Source organism: Onychostruthus taczanowskii, unplaced genomic scaffold (genome assembly GCF_017590055.1).
Source record: "Onychostruthus taczanowskii isolate IOZ18803 unplaced genomic scaffold, ASM1759005v1 scaffold7, whole genome shotgun sequence".
Taxonomy (NCBI): domain Eukaryota; kingdom Metazoa; phylum Chordata; class Aves; order Passeriformes; family Passeridae; genus Onychostruthus; species Onychostruthus taczanowskii.
Genome location: NW_024504786.1, coordinates 906,601 through 923,603, shown reverse-complemented (window position 1 = coordinate 923,603; position 17,003 = coordinate 906,601). Strand labels below are relative to the sequence as shown.

The following is a 17,003-nucleotide window of genomic DNA, read 5'->3' as shown; positions in this document are numbered from 1 at the left end:
CCTTTCTTTTTTAAAGTTGGCTTTATAAACTTTAGCAGAAGAAGCCAGGAACAAACATTGCAGCACAGAAGCACAGTCAGGTACCAAAGGGCAGCGAGCACAAAGACCTTTCAGTGAGATTATTCACGATTTATGCCATTAAAATGCTGCTCTCCTGTCAGGCAGTGGGATTTTTTACTTCTATATTAGCATTTATTTAATTAATTTCTCCTCTTGAATTTTTTTTTTAAGTTCTCCATTTTCAGATTCGTACCTTCCTCAGAATCGGGACACTCCTCTTCCTCCCCCTTCTTCCTCAGCTTCAGGAAACCAGATGAGCAATGTGAAAGAAACACGAATTTAAGGAGATTTCTGTCCAGGTAGTTCTGGCAGTGAGGTGCACGAAGTTGTTTTTGGAGGAAACAACTTGGGCAGGAGCTGCAGCTCAGCCTGTTCCACGTTCTGTCCAGGTAGTTCTGGCAGTGAGGTGCACGAAGTTGTTTTTGGAGGGAAGCAACTTGGTCAGGAGCTGCAGCTCAGCCTGTTCCACATCATTCTTTGAAGGAAGAAAACCCTGGAGATTGGTCACTGCAATGTCATGGGCAGATAGAAAATAAAACATCATTCCTGTTCCTGGCAATTATCAAATCCCATACAGACAGGCATCAATCTTTCCACACTGGATCTGTATCTAACATTAGTATTTAACTTAAACACAATGGTTAGGTTGCTTACATGGTTTTATTTCAGATGGCTTAAATTTGAAGGGAAAATTTGGACCTAATAATGATCCAGCTGAGCCAACACCAAGGACAGAAAGAAGTCCTTGAATAAAAGCAGTCCTAAGTGAAAATAAGTATGTCAGTGCTATATGAGATGAACATACTTATCTGCCAGACTTATGTGAGATCATATCTAAATACATGGCTCCAAAACATATAAGTATATTACATTTCACACACGTAAGAAACATGTAAATCATGCAGGACATGCTAGCTATAGCTATGCTGGACATATGTCCTTCCCAGAATGACAGCCTGAAAAATCCTTACCAACTCAGGGAAAAACTCTTGCAAATAATTACTGCAATGGAAGCAATGCCATGAGTGAAGTTGTTCAGGATCCAGCACAGCTTTATGAGAAAACGCCCTTTTTTACATGCAGAAGGAGTGCAAGTCTGGGCTGTTAGTTATTAGAAGCCTAATTAATTAATTAATAAAAGCCAAAGCAGCAGGATAGTGTGACAAAGTCTCAGCCATGAGCCTCCTCTGGTCATCCTCTCTCCATGAGGAACGTTTGTTAAACACCCAGCCCTGTTTCCAGCCTGAAGCCACTCAGAGCTGCCTTTGCTGCAGCTTCAGCACAGGAATGACCATTGCTCCAGGTCGAGGTTCACTAAGAAATGAAAATAAAACTTAAAATCTATCAGGAGAAAGGCAAGCAGGAAGATATTTCATATATATGAAGATGAAAATTTACCTTACAAATTTGAGCAAGACCTATGTGGAAAATGAAGCTTTAGTTCAGCCTCAGAATATTGTTAACTTGCAGCACATATTTAAGTCTCATTAATTTACATGGTTTAAATGCTATGCACCTTTAGGCACTGGAGGGGGCTCTAAAGTCTCTCTGGAGCCTTCCCTTCTCCAGGTGAGCACCCCCAGCTCTCCCAGCCTGGCTCCAGAGCAGAGGAGCTCCAGCCCTGCAGCAGCTCCGTGACCTCCTCTGGATTTTATCCTGCAGCTCCACATCCTGACGGAACCCAGAGCTGGAGGTGGGGTCTCACCACAGAGGAGTAGAGGGGGACAATCACCTTTGTCACAAGAACCATGAGAATGTGCCCTGAGCAATGATCTCATCTGGGTTTTGAGGAGGAAAGCCACAAACTGGAGAGTTTTAAATAAAGCCAAGGAGCCCTCTTAAAACCATGGTATGCAAGCCCTGGAAGTGAATGATCTGTGAGTATCACAGAGCCATTTTCACCAGGAAAAACACAAGGAGCAGTAAAAAAACCCAAGTAAAGAGGAGCCGTGGTGTGTGTGAGTTTCCTGTCTGTGGCCAAGGCTGGGGCAGGGATCTCTCCCCACCTCCAGAACCTGCTCCAGGCCCTGTGAGCACATCCTGACTCCTGCACCAGGAGCAGCCAGTCCCAGACTGGGCACAAGCCCAGCCCTGGGCAGGATTGAGACTTTTATCCCCAGGCAATACTCTCTGCTCCTTAGCAGAGAGTCCAGACAGCCCTCCACGTTTTATTTATTTAGATGAGTTTACAAAGCAATTAAGACATTTTGGCAAACGCCGAGGTGCAGATTTCCTCCCTTATGATAGATCATTCCTGGCTTTTTTTTCCCCTGTCTCCTTCTGGACAGATAAATGTTTCATGGTCCCACAGACATATTTTCTCTCTGCCCTGTTGCTCAGAATCCATTTAAAAATGCCTGTTGAGCTCTTCTATCACAGAATACTTTAACAAGAGTCCCTAAATAATCTTTATTTACAGACTGCAAATACTGCCTGACCCAGCTCAACATGTTTCATCACTTCCTCAGCTGGAATTCCTTTTGGAAATTTTTCCTACCTGAGCAAAAAATAATAATATTGATGTGTCTTAGGGAATAAATACTTATTCTTCACATCCTCCACTTCTAATTGGAAATACCACCCTTTAATGATTTTTGCCAAAGTTAAAACCCTCCCTGGTTGTATCTGTCCTGTCCTAGACAGGAGCTAAATTGCCAACATGTGCTCTCAACATGGAAGTGCTGGAAAAGCTCATCCAGAAGCTTCTGAAATCAATAGGATTTTACAACATGCCCTGGAAGGCATTAAAAGACTTTAATAAAATGTTTAATAAAATACCTCTAATAAGGTGAAAGATCTAAATGGAATTTGCAGGAATGCCCTGATGAATGAAGCTGATAAAGCTTCATGGGGGAAGGAATCTGCAGCTCTTCTGGAAATTTGTTTTCCAACAAAAAAAAATTTAAAATAGATATTTTTTGTCTTAAAAAAGTGACTGGGGGTGGGGGGGTTAGGTGGAATAAAGCAGGATTTTTTCTTTCGGTAGCTGGCACTTCTGTTTCCAAGATGTTTGTGGAGGTCACCAAGTTTTCATAGAAAAATTGAGATCATTTAATTCTGTGTTTGAAGGTGGAGGAGGGAAATGTTGGACTGGCAGGTCAGGATGGCCCTTTGGTGACTCCCCATGCTCTGCCCTAAGCCAGGACTTGCGGGGACTGAGCAATGCATATTTTCTGTCCCAAAAACAACCAAGAAGTCCCCTAGAATGTGTTACAGCACTCTCCAGATAAGGAGCTACCTGGTTTAGCAGGTGAAGAGGTGCTCGGGGAGTTTTTGATAGAGAGATTATGGACCTGATTACATTAATACCTAACATGGGTTTTAACCTGCATTTTGGGTAAAATTCACCGTTCTGCAGAAGGCCCATAAAAGGCCTGTGCACCACTTACGCTCCACCAAGGCCCCATTTGGATGGAGCTGGGGTGATGCATGGGCCCTGTGCCTCGGGATGGGCCCACCCCTGATCCATCAATAATATTCCACGTGTTGGGGAAAAATATTAGCGGAGTGATTTTATTAACAACAGCCGTAACTCACCGCTTGTCTTGCCGAGCTTAATAAAGGGAATCGAGGGTGCTGTACACGAGCCAGAGGAGAGGCTCACAAAACTATCCTGCTAAAAACAAACAAACAAAGCCTTGGGAAGCAGGAGAGCACGTGGAGGGGGAGCTGGCTCCCACCGATGTCCTGGCTGCGTCGAGGAATGAAATGGAATCAGCTCGTGGATCTCACGACGTGGGGAATCTCACGGGGGTGTCTGTGCTGCCAGGAGCACCGGAGCAGCCCGTGGAGAGCTCCCAGTTTTCAGCAAAGGGATTTCCTCACGGCCCTGGAAATCCTCTTAGCGTCTTCATTTGCATCTCGCTGGCCAGGGGAATAACTGAGAAAACAGCCCTGCTGTGTCACCCTCACACCTCCTGCCTACCTGCGAAGTCACAACCAGCCGGGACAGTGCTGTGAGAGGAGCTGCCACTGCTGCCTCTCTGCGGGTCCTCATTTTGAGCCGTGTCCCTTCTTTTTGTGTAGCATCCCCCCCACTCTGAAGGCATGTTCCCGTATTTGCTGCCACACCGGCACCACTTGCATGAAGCAAAAATACTCTGTTGTGTTGATTTATTCAAATAGGGGCATTTTCACATAAAATTCCCTCATTTTCACATAAAACCTTCTCTCCTGAGCCTATCCAGAGTGCCCTTTCCATCTCTAAATGGAGGAATGCCCAGGTTTTGAAGGAGCAGGGTGGCCTAAGCACATCCCTCCCAGAGCAGCCATTCCCTGGGGGATGAGCAGCTGGGGGGGGTCCGTGTCCTACCCCGATATTGCTGCCGTGCATGGAGCAGGGCTGGGGGCTGCCCTGTGCCTCCCCCACAGCCCTGGCCGGGGTCATCCCTTCCCACCCATCCCTTCCCTCCACGAGTTCAAAACAATCAAATTGAAAGGACTTTTTTTTTGCCTCTGATTTTTGCTCCTGTGTATTTATTACGGCTCACAGTACAGGAGCCTCCTCCAGGGGCAGGGATGTGACAGGGTGCTTAGGGGATGGGTTTTAGCCATTTTTTGGAGATGGTTGGGGACGTGAGCATGGCCCTTCCAGAAATCAGCACTGCCGGATGCCAGGGCTGCGTGGGACCGCGGAGTGGGTGCAGGTGCTTGCAGCCAAAACTGGGGATAAATATCCATTTGTTTAGAGTGGGGATTTGCAAAATGAGAATCTGAAGAACAAACGAATTTTGATTGAACGACTGCCAAATGTTTGGGTGTTTTTTTGTTTTTTGTTTTTCAAATCAGGTCTCAGCTGACTTTGCAGCCTTCTTGCCCAAAAGGCGGCAGAGCTCCTCTGCTCACACAGCCCCATTTGCCTAATAATAATTCTGTATTTTAACTTATTTGATTAATTTTTCTCTCTCCTTGCTTTGTAAAGCACCCAAATCTCTAACCTGTACCAGGCTCTACTCTTGTGACCCTTTTTGATTTTATTTTGTGGATCCCAAGAGGATACCCTGGCACACCTGAGTGCTGCCGCCTGTTTTTGCCAGCTCCCCGGGATGTTTTCCTGCCTGTATCCAAGTCGGGGATGTCTCCCTGCGAGCCGAGCCGAGCCAGCACCGCCGGGTGCCCCTCCACCTGCACCCTGCCAGCTCCCAGGGGAGGCACGGCACAGAGGAGGCAGTGACCAGCGCCAGGACGAGTCTTCAGGAAAACCAACCCCAAATTGAAGGCGATTCGCGGCTCTGCACGGCGTTTGGCTGGTGTTTAGATCCGGAGCGGGGAGAGGCTCCGAGGATGGACGCGGTGCGGGGCTGAGCCGCTCCCGGCCCCGACGGCGGGGGCAGCTCGGGGGGAGGGTGCGGCCACATAAACATGAACCGCACCTACACCCGCATCCCCCCGAGGGCCGGACCGGGGCTCCGAGCCTCCCCCGCCCGCCCGCGGTCCCCCGGGGCCGGGCGGGGTGCAGGGCCGGTCCCGCGGGGCAGCCCCGGCACCTCGGCCCGGCTCGGAGGGGCGGGGAAGGGGGCGCGTGTGTGGATTTGGGGGTGTCTCCCAAAGGGGAAAAGGCTGCAGGACGTGGAAAACCTGCGCCTGCTGCAACCCAAGCTCAGCGGGAAAGGCAGAGCGCAAACAGCGCGGGGACACGCGGCCCAGCCGGGGGAGGCGCAGGATCCGCGGGGCGCGGCCCCCGCCCCTCCGGCAGCGCCGAGGGTGGGAGGGGGGATCCCCAAAATTGCCTTCCCTGCGCGGCCGCGCACCTCGCACGGGGGAAAGTCCCGCGGCCGCGGAGCGCCGGCCTCCCCCAGCTTGGGTTTCCCTAAAGGCGAACTGGGGCTAAATAATGGATCGATCTAAAATTAACCGGAGGAATGGAAATGCTCTAAAAATAAGCCAGCAGCTGCCGTGGTCGCAGCCCCCCGCTCCCGTGGGGAAGGGGGAGCGGGGCCGGCCGGAGGAGGGGGCGCGGGCAGAGCCGGGCGGGCTGCGCGGGGCTGCGCGGAGCGACGGCCGCGGCTCTCCGCGGGCGCGGGGCCGCTCCGCACCTCGGCGCGGACGGAGCCCCCCAAAACTCCGCCGCCCGCCTCGCTGCCGGCGCACCTGCGGGTTTTAATTTTTCTTTGTATTTCTCTGTGTTCGATTCTTCTCATTTCTGCACGGAAGCCTTTGGGGAAGCGGCGGGTCGCCTCCCCCGGCAGCAGCGGCCCGGGGCGGGGAGCGGGCCCGGGGGCAGCGGAGCGTGTGCGGGAGCCGCGGCCGCGGAGCTGCGGGGCAGCGCGGGCACGGAGCCGGCCCCGGGCCGCTGCGAGCCCCACCGCGCACACACACACACTCACACACACGCACTCACACTCGCACACACCTCCTCCTCTTTCCTCCTTTTTGATCCATGCAGCGATCCCGTATCCTCCCGGCTCGTCTCTTTTATTCTTTTGTACTGAGGCGCGTTGTCCTGGCCAGCAGTGTGAACGGGGGCTTTGTAAAACGGGACAGATAAAAATGAGCAACATCATATTGTTTGACAGAATGATCCAAAATGATAAAATGCCTTCTCCGGAGGGGGTGAAAATGGTGAATTCCTAAAAAACAGGAGCGTCGCTTCTCTCCTCAGCCTCCCTGAGCTGCTCGCTGTAGCCTAAAGGGATCTGCAGCCTGCACCAGCCCGGATCACGTCCAGCCACTCTTTTCATTGGGAAGTCTCTTTTTAAAAGCCTTCATTTATTTATTTTTAAATAAATAAAGAAGGGGGGAAGCGGTTTCGGCTCGGGACCCCCCGTTCTCCTCGCGGAGAATGAAAAGCACAGTTTTCGAGAGAAAGGCTCGTTTTGATTAAATCTGACATGCTGCTGATAACTCCATGCTAATGTGAAATAATTAACATAATAGCCATAATTAAAAGCACGCTAACAATGCCATAAATTTATCACACAATTTTACTAGCTTTCTGCCCCTAACTGCTCTCTCATCGTTAATTAAACGTGTTGCCTTTTACAGAATGGATGTTTATACATTTCCAATACAAATAAATCCGAAACTGTTTTGGAAACATGACCAATTTCGTTTTGCACTGAGGTCTGCCTGGTTTAAGAGCGATTTATTACGATTAAAAAAATAAAAAAGAAAAAAAAAAGAAAGAAAGAAAAAATAAAAGAAAAAAAATAAACCAAACACGTGCAAGTAGAGGCCTAAGAATAGAGAGGGAAAATTACATGTATTTAATAATCTACATCTTCAGCGAAAGGCCCTGCTGAAGGGGGGTCCAGGCTCCGCCGTTCGCCCCATTTCGGCCCCGACCCCGGTCCTAGCGGTCGGGGGATGTCTGCGTGTCCCTGCCGTGTCCCCTCCCTTGGATGTGTTTATTTTACAGGGATTTCTCACCCGCAGCCCCTTTCCTGCGAGCCCTTTTACCCCCGCACGTTTGTACAGAACGACAATGCTGGTTTAATCCAGGTCAGGTCAACGATTTATATAACTCATTAGTGAAAGTAATAGGCTTAAGGAGCTGAAAGGGGACACCTTTGGTTTCTCCTTCCTTTAAAACGATTACAGAAGCAGAAATTGCCCCAGCCCTGTCTTTCCTCCACAATCTCCCCCCCACCCCCGAGGCTCAGCCTCCGGATTTATTTTTAACTCTCTTCGCAGCCAGGACCTTGCTTTGCCATATTAGAATCAAATTGAGTTGTAATTAATTTCTCCCTCTCTATCATAACTTATTCCATCCTCCCTTTTCCCGTTGCGCTGCCGTGTCTCTATTTGACTCCGTATCGATCCGGACGATACAGTTTGTTTTTCTCCTGTTGCTAAATCTATCTGTCTATATGGGCGCCCACTTTCTATTTCTGGCCGTGTCATTATTGTGTGTTTCCACCTCCACAGAAGCTGCTTTAATTGTTTTATCGCTTTGCAGGACGCCCATCCTGCTCCCGCTCACCTCCAGCCCTTGAACTTCCATGGCTTCGGGGGCTCCCGGCTTATTTGGGGGAAACTTTCCTGATTATTAGCAAAGCTTTTCTCCGCCCGGGTGGGCTCCTGAATAGTTTCCAACGGGATGGGATTGGAAATGCTGCCCTAAACTTCAGCAGGTGAAGGCCTGGGAGCCGCAGCAGCGCCCGCGGAGGGGCGCGGAGAGGCGCGGAGCGGGGCGGCCCCGCTCAGCCGGCAGCCGTGATTGAACACGGGATTAGCACAATAGAGCCCTAATCGAGGGGAAACGTTCCTTTTCACGCTAAGCACCGTAATTAATAATACGAATCAATTAATTTGACTTTTATTGTGCCGAAGAAAAGCGCAACAAATGGAGCGGGGGGCTGCGGAGTTGGGGTTTTTCCTCCTTTTTTTTTTTTTCCCCAGGGAGAGCCTTTGCGGCGCGCCGGGCGACACCCAAAGGGAGTGCGTGTGTGTGAACGTGGCTCTGTGACTCCGCGTGTGACAGCGGGCGGTGCGCGGAGGTCGCGGGCCGCGGAGATCCTGTGGGAGACGCGCAAGAACGGAGCGCGGGGGGAGAGAGCGGCTCCGCGGCCCGCGGGAAGATTCCCCCATCCTCCCCCCGAGCCGGGCCCGACAGGAGCTCTGCGAGAGGCCGGGACAGGGACCCTTCCGAGCCCCGGTGGGTTCCGGGCCAAGGAGGGGAATTGCTTTCCCTAAACCAACGCCGCTCATAGGAAATCGTTGAACTCCTGGGGCATTTCCCTAATTTGATTGTATTTACCGAAATCGGACAACACGTGCGGGAAGCGCCAGAGCGAAGGGCTCGGCGGGACGGATTAAAAAGGCAAACCCCGGGAGCCACCCGCGGCCGAGGGCCCGGGCGGGGGGTTCCGCACCGGGGCACGGGTGGGCGGCCGGGCCCCCTCCCGCCCCGCCGGGCGCCTTTCCCCGGGCCGGGGCTTACCTGGGGCCGCGGCAATACGGTCCTCACATTCACACACACTCCCTCATTTCCTACTTTTTCATATGCTAAAGCCCGCAATGATTAAGTCGTTAACACCTCTGGAAAGGAAAAAAAAAAAAAAAAAAAAAAAAAAAAAAAAAAAAGGAAAAAAAAAAAAAAAAAAAAAAAAAAAATAACCGGCTAAAAGGTTCTTTATTTATAGTTTCCCTTTGTTATTTTACGTCTTTTTTATTTCTCCCTGCAACTAACCTAATAGATTAATCAATAGCTATTCTCTGGTCTTCCGTTCCCAGCTGGTGCTGCTGCCGCTGGAAAAAAAAAAATAAAAAATAAAAAACAAAAAAATAGAAACCCACTGAAAAGTGGTTTCAAAGCCCAAACTTGGTGCTTTTAAGCGCTCCTGAGGCGGCGCATCCGCTGAGCCTGCGCTGCCGAGCGCCCCGAGAGCGGCGGCTCCGGGCCCGGCGCACCGAGAGCGGCAGCGGAGAGCCCCGGTGCGGCAGCGTTTCCGCGGGGGCCGGACGGTGCCGGTGCCGTCGGGCCCCGTCGGGGCGGGCAGAGCGGAGCCGCCGCCGCTCTTTGTTGACAGTCCATGAAACAACTCGAGTTTTGCATGACTTCACAGCGGGGCGCCTGACGTCAGGCGGTCACGTGGAGCCGCCTCCGAGTATATCTTTAACGGGAAAGTAATCTATCAGGCAGTCGGGACCGCCGCGCTGCCAAAGTGGCGAGCGAGGCCCCGCGACCCCCGGCCTCCTGCCCCCGCCCCGCCCGGCCGCCGGCAGCTCCGTCCCCTCCCTCCGCCGAGGGGGGGAAAAAACAGCGGCCAAAAAAAAGCCGGACGAGACAGCCGGGCCGCTCGGGTGTAGCCCCCGGGGCCGGTCGGAGGAGCGGCGGGAGCGGGGCGCGGAGGGAGCCCGGTGCGGGCGGGAGGCCCCGCCGCCGCCGCCGCGCCCCGTCCGCCGAGCGGGGATGACCCTGTCGGGCGGCGGCAGCGCCAGCGACATGTCCGGCCCCGCCGTCCCGGCGGCCGAGGATGTGGATATCGACGTGGTGGGCGAGGGAGACGACGGGCCGGGCAAGGACAGCGAGGGCGAGGCCGGCAGCCCCGCCGCCCTGCCGCGCCTGCCGCTGGACGAGGCGGCGGAGCTGGCGCTGCCCGCGGAGGCGGGCGCGGAGAGCGGCAGCAGCGGCAGCGGGAGCCCGGCCGGGACGGCCCCCGGCGGCGCGGCCGAGGGCGGCAAGGGGGGCGGCGAGGAGGGGGCGAGCGGCGGCGGCGGCGGCGGGGCAGCGGGGCAGAGCAAGCCCAAGAGCAGCCTGGTGAAGCCGCCCTACTCGTACATCGCCCTCATCACCATGGCCATCCTGCAGAGCCCGCAGAAGAAGCTGACGCTCAGCGGCATCTGCGAGTTCATCAGCAACCGCTTCCCCTACTACCGGGAGAAGTTCCCCGCCTGGCAGAACAGCATCCGCCACAACCTCTCCCTCAACGACTGCTTCGTCAAGATCCCCCGGGAGCCCGGCAACCCGGGCAAGGGCAACTACTGGACGCTGGACCCGCAGTCCGAGGACATGTTCGACAACGGCAGCTTCCTTCGCCGCAGGAAGCGCTTCAAGCGGCACCAGCAGGAGCACCTGCGGGACCAGACGGCGCTGATGATGCAGGGCTTCGGCGCCTACGGCCTGGCCGGACCCTACGGCCGCCCCTACGGGCTGCACCCCGGCGCCTACACGCACCCCGCGGCGGCCGCGGCCGCGCTGCAGTACCCCTACATCCCCCCGGTGGGGCCCATGCTGCCGCCCGCCGTGCCGCTGCTGCCGTCCAGCGAGCTCAGCCGCAAAGCCTTCAACTCGCAGCTCAGCCCCAGCCTGCAGCTGCAGCTCAACAGCCTGGGCGCCGCCGGCTCCATCGTCAAGTCGGAGCCCAGCAGCCGCCCGTCCTTCAGCATCGAGAACATCATCGGCGTGCCGGCCGCCAGCTCGGCCGCCAGCGCGCAGACTTTCCTGCGGCCGCCGGTCACCGTGCAGTCGGCCCTCATGGCCCACCAGCCGCTGGCGCTGGCCAGGACCACCGCGGCCATCGCCCCCATCCTCAGCGTGCCTACCAACATCATCGCGGGGCAGTTCCTGCAGCCCGCAGCCCCCGCCGCCGCCGTGCAGGCCAAGTGGCCGGCGCAGTAGCCCCGGGCAGCGCCCCGGGGAGCTCCGGCCGCCCCCTCGGGGCTCCGCGGCCGCCTGGACCCGGAGCAGCAGCGGGCACCGGCCGCCGCAGCCGCCGCTTGTACATATTTGTATCAAAAATCACTGACGTTGCTTTCGGGGTTTTTATTTTTCTAAAGAGGCGAAAATGACGGTCGCGATTAGGAGCTGCGAACTTTCACTTTTTTTGAAGGTTCCGGCGCTCCGAGCGGTTTTATCCGAAATAAACGAACAAATGAGGGGAAAAAAAATTGTATAAAAAAGAAATAAGCGGGGGAAATTTTAAATATTAAACGAACGAACAGGAAAAAAAAAAAAGAGAGAGAGAATTTTGGAGAGAAAAAAAAATGAGGAAAAACGCTGTCATTCTATTATAGAAGTCTGTTTATATATGAATGAATATATGTATTCTAAATGTTATCCCTTCGTGTTGTACACAACTTTGTAAATAAATTTTTAAAATGCTCTGCCCGTCTCTGTGTGAGCGGTGTCTTTGTGACCCCCGCCCGCAGGACGGGCTGCGCGGCCGCGGAGGGTGCAGACGCGCTCGGGGCGCGGCCGCGGAGCGCCGGTTCTCCGCTGCCGCGGAGCTTTGGGTTCCGCCGGTGGCGGTGCGGACGGGCTTCCCACGGTCCCCCCACCCGGTTCGGGATGCGCCGTGCGCGGCCGCGCAGCGACAGCGCCCGGCCCTGCTCTTTCGCGGCGGCGGGGCCGCCATCACCCCGGTTCCTTCCAAATCCAACCTTCCCCGGCAGATCCGAGACTCCCGCGAGCTCGCCGTGATGTTTCCCTAAATATATTAATTTTTTCTCGGCCTGACTTCAGCACTACATCCCGGCGCTGCGGCATTCCCGGCCGGAATAGGTACGCTTTGGGTCTGCGGTCGGGGCTAATTATAAGGGAAATTATTTTAAATAAAACACGCTGGGTCGATTTAATATATGTTTACTATTTATTTTAGAGGGGGAAAAAATACATATATATATATTCAGGCCGTGGCCGTGCGGTGTCCGAGCGCGGATCTTTCGTTTAGATCAGGGAAATAATCCGGGTTAAAGCAGCGGTTCTTCCCCCGGGAAAGGATCGGCCTTTCCCAGTTAATTCCCAATAACTCAGCTTTAATGGCAGCTGTTAAAATTTAAAATAATATTCATACATACACATCTATGTGTGTATTTTCGGGGCTAAAATAAAGAGACAGTCAAAATCAAAAAATAAAAGGAATTAATATGTAGCGTTATAATAATTAAAGCGGCGCGTCGGGGGGTTGAACCTGCTGAGATCTCGGCGTCTCCTGTGCACTGACAGTGCTTGGTGCTTTATTATCTCCCTCTTACAAAGTCGAATTTTTGTCACCTTGGAAAAGCGCCGTGGATTTTGCTTTTCCGCTCAAATAATTCGTTGCCTTTGTTAGGAAAATCGGCGGCGTAAAATGCAGGCGGGATGCGGCAGGCTCGGCTGCGGGAGGAGCCGAACCAGGCGCTTATTTCCCCTCCAACAACCCTCTGGCAGCCGTGGATTTAAAATAAATATATAAATAAAAGTGTCCTTGCTTTCCTGGTAAGCAGTAAATATTATTTCTTCCTAAGTAAATATTTATACCTCCGCATACATAGACTAAAATAAACCGAGCAGCCCCGGTGATGAGATCGTTTGAACTTTATAAATAAGGACTCGCTAATCATCTGCCGGGGACAGGGAGGACCTGGAGGGAGCGGGGACACGCGGGGCCCTCCGCGGGCACCCACGGCCCCGCGGAACCCCGCGGAGCGGAATGTGGCGGTGCGTGGCGGTGTCAGAGGAACGAGTTGTTTCACAGTTGTGTCTGGCTAATCGGTTTTACACAAACAGCAAATGGTGGGTGATTCGTGCGATCGAGGGGGTTTCTATATTTAGCCGATCCCCTGGGAAAAAAGAAAGGAGCCTCTGCCCCGAGTCGTTGCGAGGCTCAAGAAGCTGCTGATCCAGGGCTTCCAGAGGACACCGGATAACAGGGGCTCATTCCATTCCCCGGCCTTTGTTACTTATAAAATTACTCGCTCATATTTCCCCACATAGCAGCAATGCCTCGGCTCGGCATCTGCGCGCCGGCGGCAGCGGCACCGGCAACTTTCCTGCCCGCTGCCTCCCTCCGGGAACCGCTTCTCCCTCCGTAACCTCCGGCCCCGCTTTCCCCTCCACCGCCGAGGACAGCGGCCCGCAGGAGAAGCCTTTCCCGGGGAAGCGGCGGCTCCCGGGGCCGGGAGGCACCGGGAAGGCTCGGGGCTGGGGAAGAACCCCGGGATGAGCCCCCCACCCGACCGCCGCCTTCCCGCGGGAGCCGCCGGCTGCCCGCAGCCGCGGGGCCGTGAGCGGCAGCGGGGCCGTGCCCGCAGGTGGGGGCTCCCGGTGGCGGCGGGGCTGCAGTGGCGCACCGGGGCCTGCGGGGGGCGCGGCGGCTCCCGCTGCACCCGCGGGGAACGGGCGCGCCCCCCCGGGGCCGGGAGCACCCCCGGGACCGGGAGCATCCCCGCAGCACCCGGATGGGAACATCCCCGGAGCATCGGCGGGGACCGGGATCGCCCTCACGGCCCGCGGGGTCGGGAGCACCTCCGGGACCGGGAACATTCCCGGGGCCGGGAGCACCCCCGGGACCGGGAGCATCCCCGCAGCACCCGGATGGGAACATCCCCGGAGCATCGGCGGGGACCGGGATCGCCCTCACGGCCCGCGGGGTCGGGAGCACCTCCGGGACCGGGAACATTCCCGGGGCCGGGAGGCACCGGGAAGGCTCGGGGCTGGGGAAGAACCCCGGGATGAGCCCCCCACCCGACCGCCGCCTTCCCGCGGGAGCCGCCGGCTGCCCGCAGCCGCGGGGCCGTGAGCGGCAGCGGGGCCGTGCCCGCAGGTGGNGTCGGGAGCACCTCCGGGACCGGGAACATTCCCGGGGCCGGGAGCACCCTCGGAGCCGGGAGTCATCGGGGAATTCGGGTGCAATTCGGGGAGTTCGGGTGCAATTCGGGGGATCGGGAGCACCCCCGGCGCCTGCAGCCGCCCGGGACGGCACCGACCCGGCCGCCCTCTTGCAGCGGGCGGCACGACGGGGCGTCCCGGCGGGTCCCGCAGAGCTACCGGCGGGGACTGGGAGTCCAGGGGGTGTCAAAAATCGGTCCCCGAATAGGGGAGGGTTTGCAGCCGGGACGAGAGCGGCTTTCCCGGCGGAGTGGGCGCAGCCCCCGCAGCCGGACCGGGAGCGGCGGGCCGGGGAGAACCGGGAGCAGCGTATCCCTGCGAAGTTCCCTCAGCCACGGGCAGCAACCGGACAACAGAAACTCCTTCCCTTGTTCTTTCCCTTGTTTTCCCTTCCACAAACTTGTCCGCCGCATATGGCAAAACTTGACACGGCCGGTGACAGATGCCCATTAGTATAAGTCGTGTCACGTCGGTCCCCGGGGTGTGTTGGAAGTAACTAGATCCGAAACACCGGGAAAATGACCCTCCCGCAGCCCCGAGAGTTTACCCAGAACCACCACCCCCTGCACCCTCCCCGACCCCGCTCCTTATTTATTCCAATTACGGCCCCGCCGCTCCCTCCGCCGGGGGAAGGGATTTATAATAGGATCTGCCGATAGGATCTGGCCCTAATCCTCTGAACCATCACGCTGGTTGAAAAAGAGACGAGATGGGGCTCATCAGGGCCATTTCCTCGGCTGATGCGGGGCTCCCGGGGAACCCTCTCGTTTCCGCTGCGCGGCCGCGGGAGTTGCGCCCCCCTTTCCCCCCTCTCCGCGCTCCCAACGCCTTCTATTTATAGCATCACTGGTCTCTCCGGACACAGAGCGGGGCTGAAAGTTTCGGGCTAATGGGTGTTGAAAGGCTGCGGCGAGCGTTGGAAAAGGCAGGAAAAGACCTTTAGGGGTTATTTATAAACGTGCATTTATCGCGCGTGTGTTTTTATCTCAGTAAGCAGCCCCAGCGTTCGGGGTATCCCCGGCGCCCAGCCGGGACCCGCGTGGCCGCAGCAGTGTCCCCGGAGGGGGGCAGCGATCGGAGACCCCGCTCCGGAGCTGCGGGAGGGCACAGCTGAGGCCGGGTTTCCCGCAGGGGACAGCGCCGGGAGCGCTCCGGGCGGCCGGGGAGCGAGGTCCGCCACAGACCTTTCCTTCTCGGTCTGTCGCACCGAGAGGTGGCCGGAGGAAATCATCCACCGGCGACATCAGCCCCCTTTGGGACACGGGCAGCGTTTGAGGACGGCTCCGGCTTCCTCGGAGGTTAAGGGCTCGGGTCGGCGCCGGCGGCACCGGGGGATTTAACGCGCCCCGCCCGCACCTCCGGCACTGCCCGGGGTCCGTGTCCCCGGCCGGACACAATGGGATGGCTTTGGCATGAGCCACCCCTCATCTTTCGCGGGGCCCTCGGGAGTGTCCCGCTCCGGGAAGACAGCAAGGATTGCTTTAGGAGAAGTGCGGGTTTCCCCCGACCCGTGCGGGTGCGGGTCAGGGAGCAGTTCCCGGGGGATGGGGGAATTCGATGGGATTTTTGCCTCTCTGGGCACCTCGGGCAGTTTCGTGGTTTCACCCTCGTGTCCGAAGTGCGCTCGGGGCCTGTCCCCGCCTGCTCCGGGGAGGCGGAAAATCAGCGCGTCCATTCCCGAAGGCATTTTATTGGTGTTAAAAGGCAGAGAGTGAAGAACCACAGCGAGCCCCACGCTGCCCATCCCCGCGGCTGCGGACAGCCCGGGCATCCCCCGGGGCGGCGACTGAAGCGCTTCAACCTCCGCCCGCAGCCGGGAGAGTCCGTGCCATCCATCCCCGCAGCCTCCCCCGCCACCGCCGCGCCTCCTCCCCGAGCCGGGATCGCCGCAACCGGGCAAACGCTCGCCAGACACTTTTCTGGAGAGGCAACTCTTCAATTCCGGGGGCTTTTATTGAATTACGTGTTACCAGTCCTAAAACGTTAAGCGTTATGTACTTAAAGGATACAGAGCATAGGTATTACATCCACAGGAAGTATTTTAGTCAGTGAATGTTCAATGTAGCAGGTAGAGATGAACTTAGCACGTCTTCCAGACTGAACTGGGAACAGACTCTTCAGCCATAAAATGCACTTAACAGTCTATTTAATAGTGGCTAGGTCCTTGAAAATGCAATATCCATGCTAATCTTGCCTTTTTCTAAATCAGAAATGAAAAATAGGTCAGGAAGGTAGAACCTTCCCCTTCCATTTAAAATGTGACATTTAATCTATTTAAATAACTAAGTAAACTTTATTAATCCGGGATTTGGTAAGCAAGCTGAGGAAGCGGGAACCGCGCGACTTTATTAAGACGGCAAAATGTGAGAGGGAGCGTCCTCGAACTCCAGGTGCAATAAAATCCCTGTTTTCTTGAGCTTCAGCGAAAAGGGAAAAGCCGAGACACACGAAAACGGCCCAACCTCTCCTGTCCAGGAAAGGATGAAAGGAAAGGTCCTGCTCTGCTTTACCGAGGACTCGGAGCATCCCCCGGGCTGGGATCCCCGGGTCGGACGAGGGAAACTCCGTGTCGCCCAGCGCCTGGAAAACGGCAGGAATTCAAGAGAAACCCCCAAACCCTCAGTAATTTATAATTACTTTATTAAATGCCAATATTTAATGGGGAAACCCAAAAATAAATCCATCTCCCTGCGGGCTCAGCTAGTGGTTTCTGACACGTTTACTCATGGTTTTGCTCGGCAAAGGAGAAAGCGAAAGAGCCGAGGCTGCTGAGGGCTCGGAGCGGGGCTCGCAGAGCGGCTCTGTGCCCGCTAAATCCCGGGCGGTGTCCTGGGGTGGGGATAACCTGGGAATCTGCAGATTGGGAATCTGCAATTGCAAACGCCTCCAGAGTTTGTTCCCCCGCTCGCTC

The 17,003-nt window shown here is 55.8% G+C and overlaps 1 protein-coding gene and 1 long non-coding RNA gene across 2 annotated transcripts; one reads left to right on the top strand and one right to left on the bottom strand.

Moving 5' to 3' along the window:
* Nucleotides 1-8,396: 8,396 nt before the first annotated feature.
* Nucleotides 8,397-9,504, bottom strand: LOC121345169. The gene is made up of 3 exons (XR_005953932.1): nt 9,191-9,504; nt 8,942-9,039; nt 8,397-8,517 (listed from the first exon to the last, which is right to left on the bottom strand). It is a non-coding gene; the product is annotated as an uncharacterized LOC121345169 (long non-coding RNA).
* Nucleotides 9,505-9,794: 290 nt separating this feature from the next.
* Nucleotides 9,795-11,611, top strand: FOXD3 (forkhead box D3). The gene has a single exon (XM_041421833.1). The coding sequence runs from the start codon at nt 9,914-9,916 to the stop codon at nt 11,120-11,122; it is 1,209 nt and encodes a 402-aa protein (XP_041277767.1). The 5' UTR covers nt 9,795-9,913; the 3' UTR covers nt 11,123-11,611.
* The last annotated feature ends 5,392 nt before the right edge of the window (nt 11,612-17,003 follow it).

Excerpts from the sequence above, each read along its gene's own strand:
- FOXD3 (XM_041421833.1), top strand. The coding sequence starts at position 9,914 with ATGACCCTGTCGGGCGGCGGCAGCGCCAGCGACATGTCCGGCCCCGCC.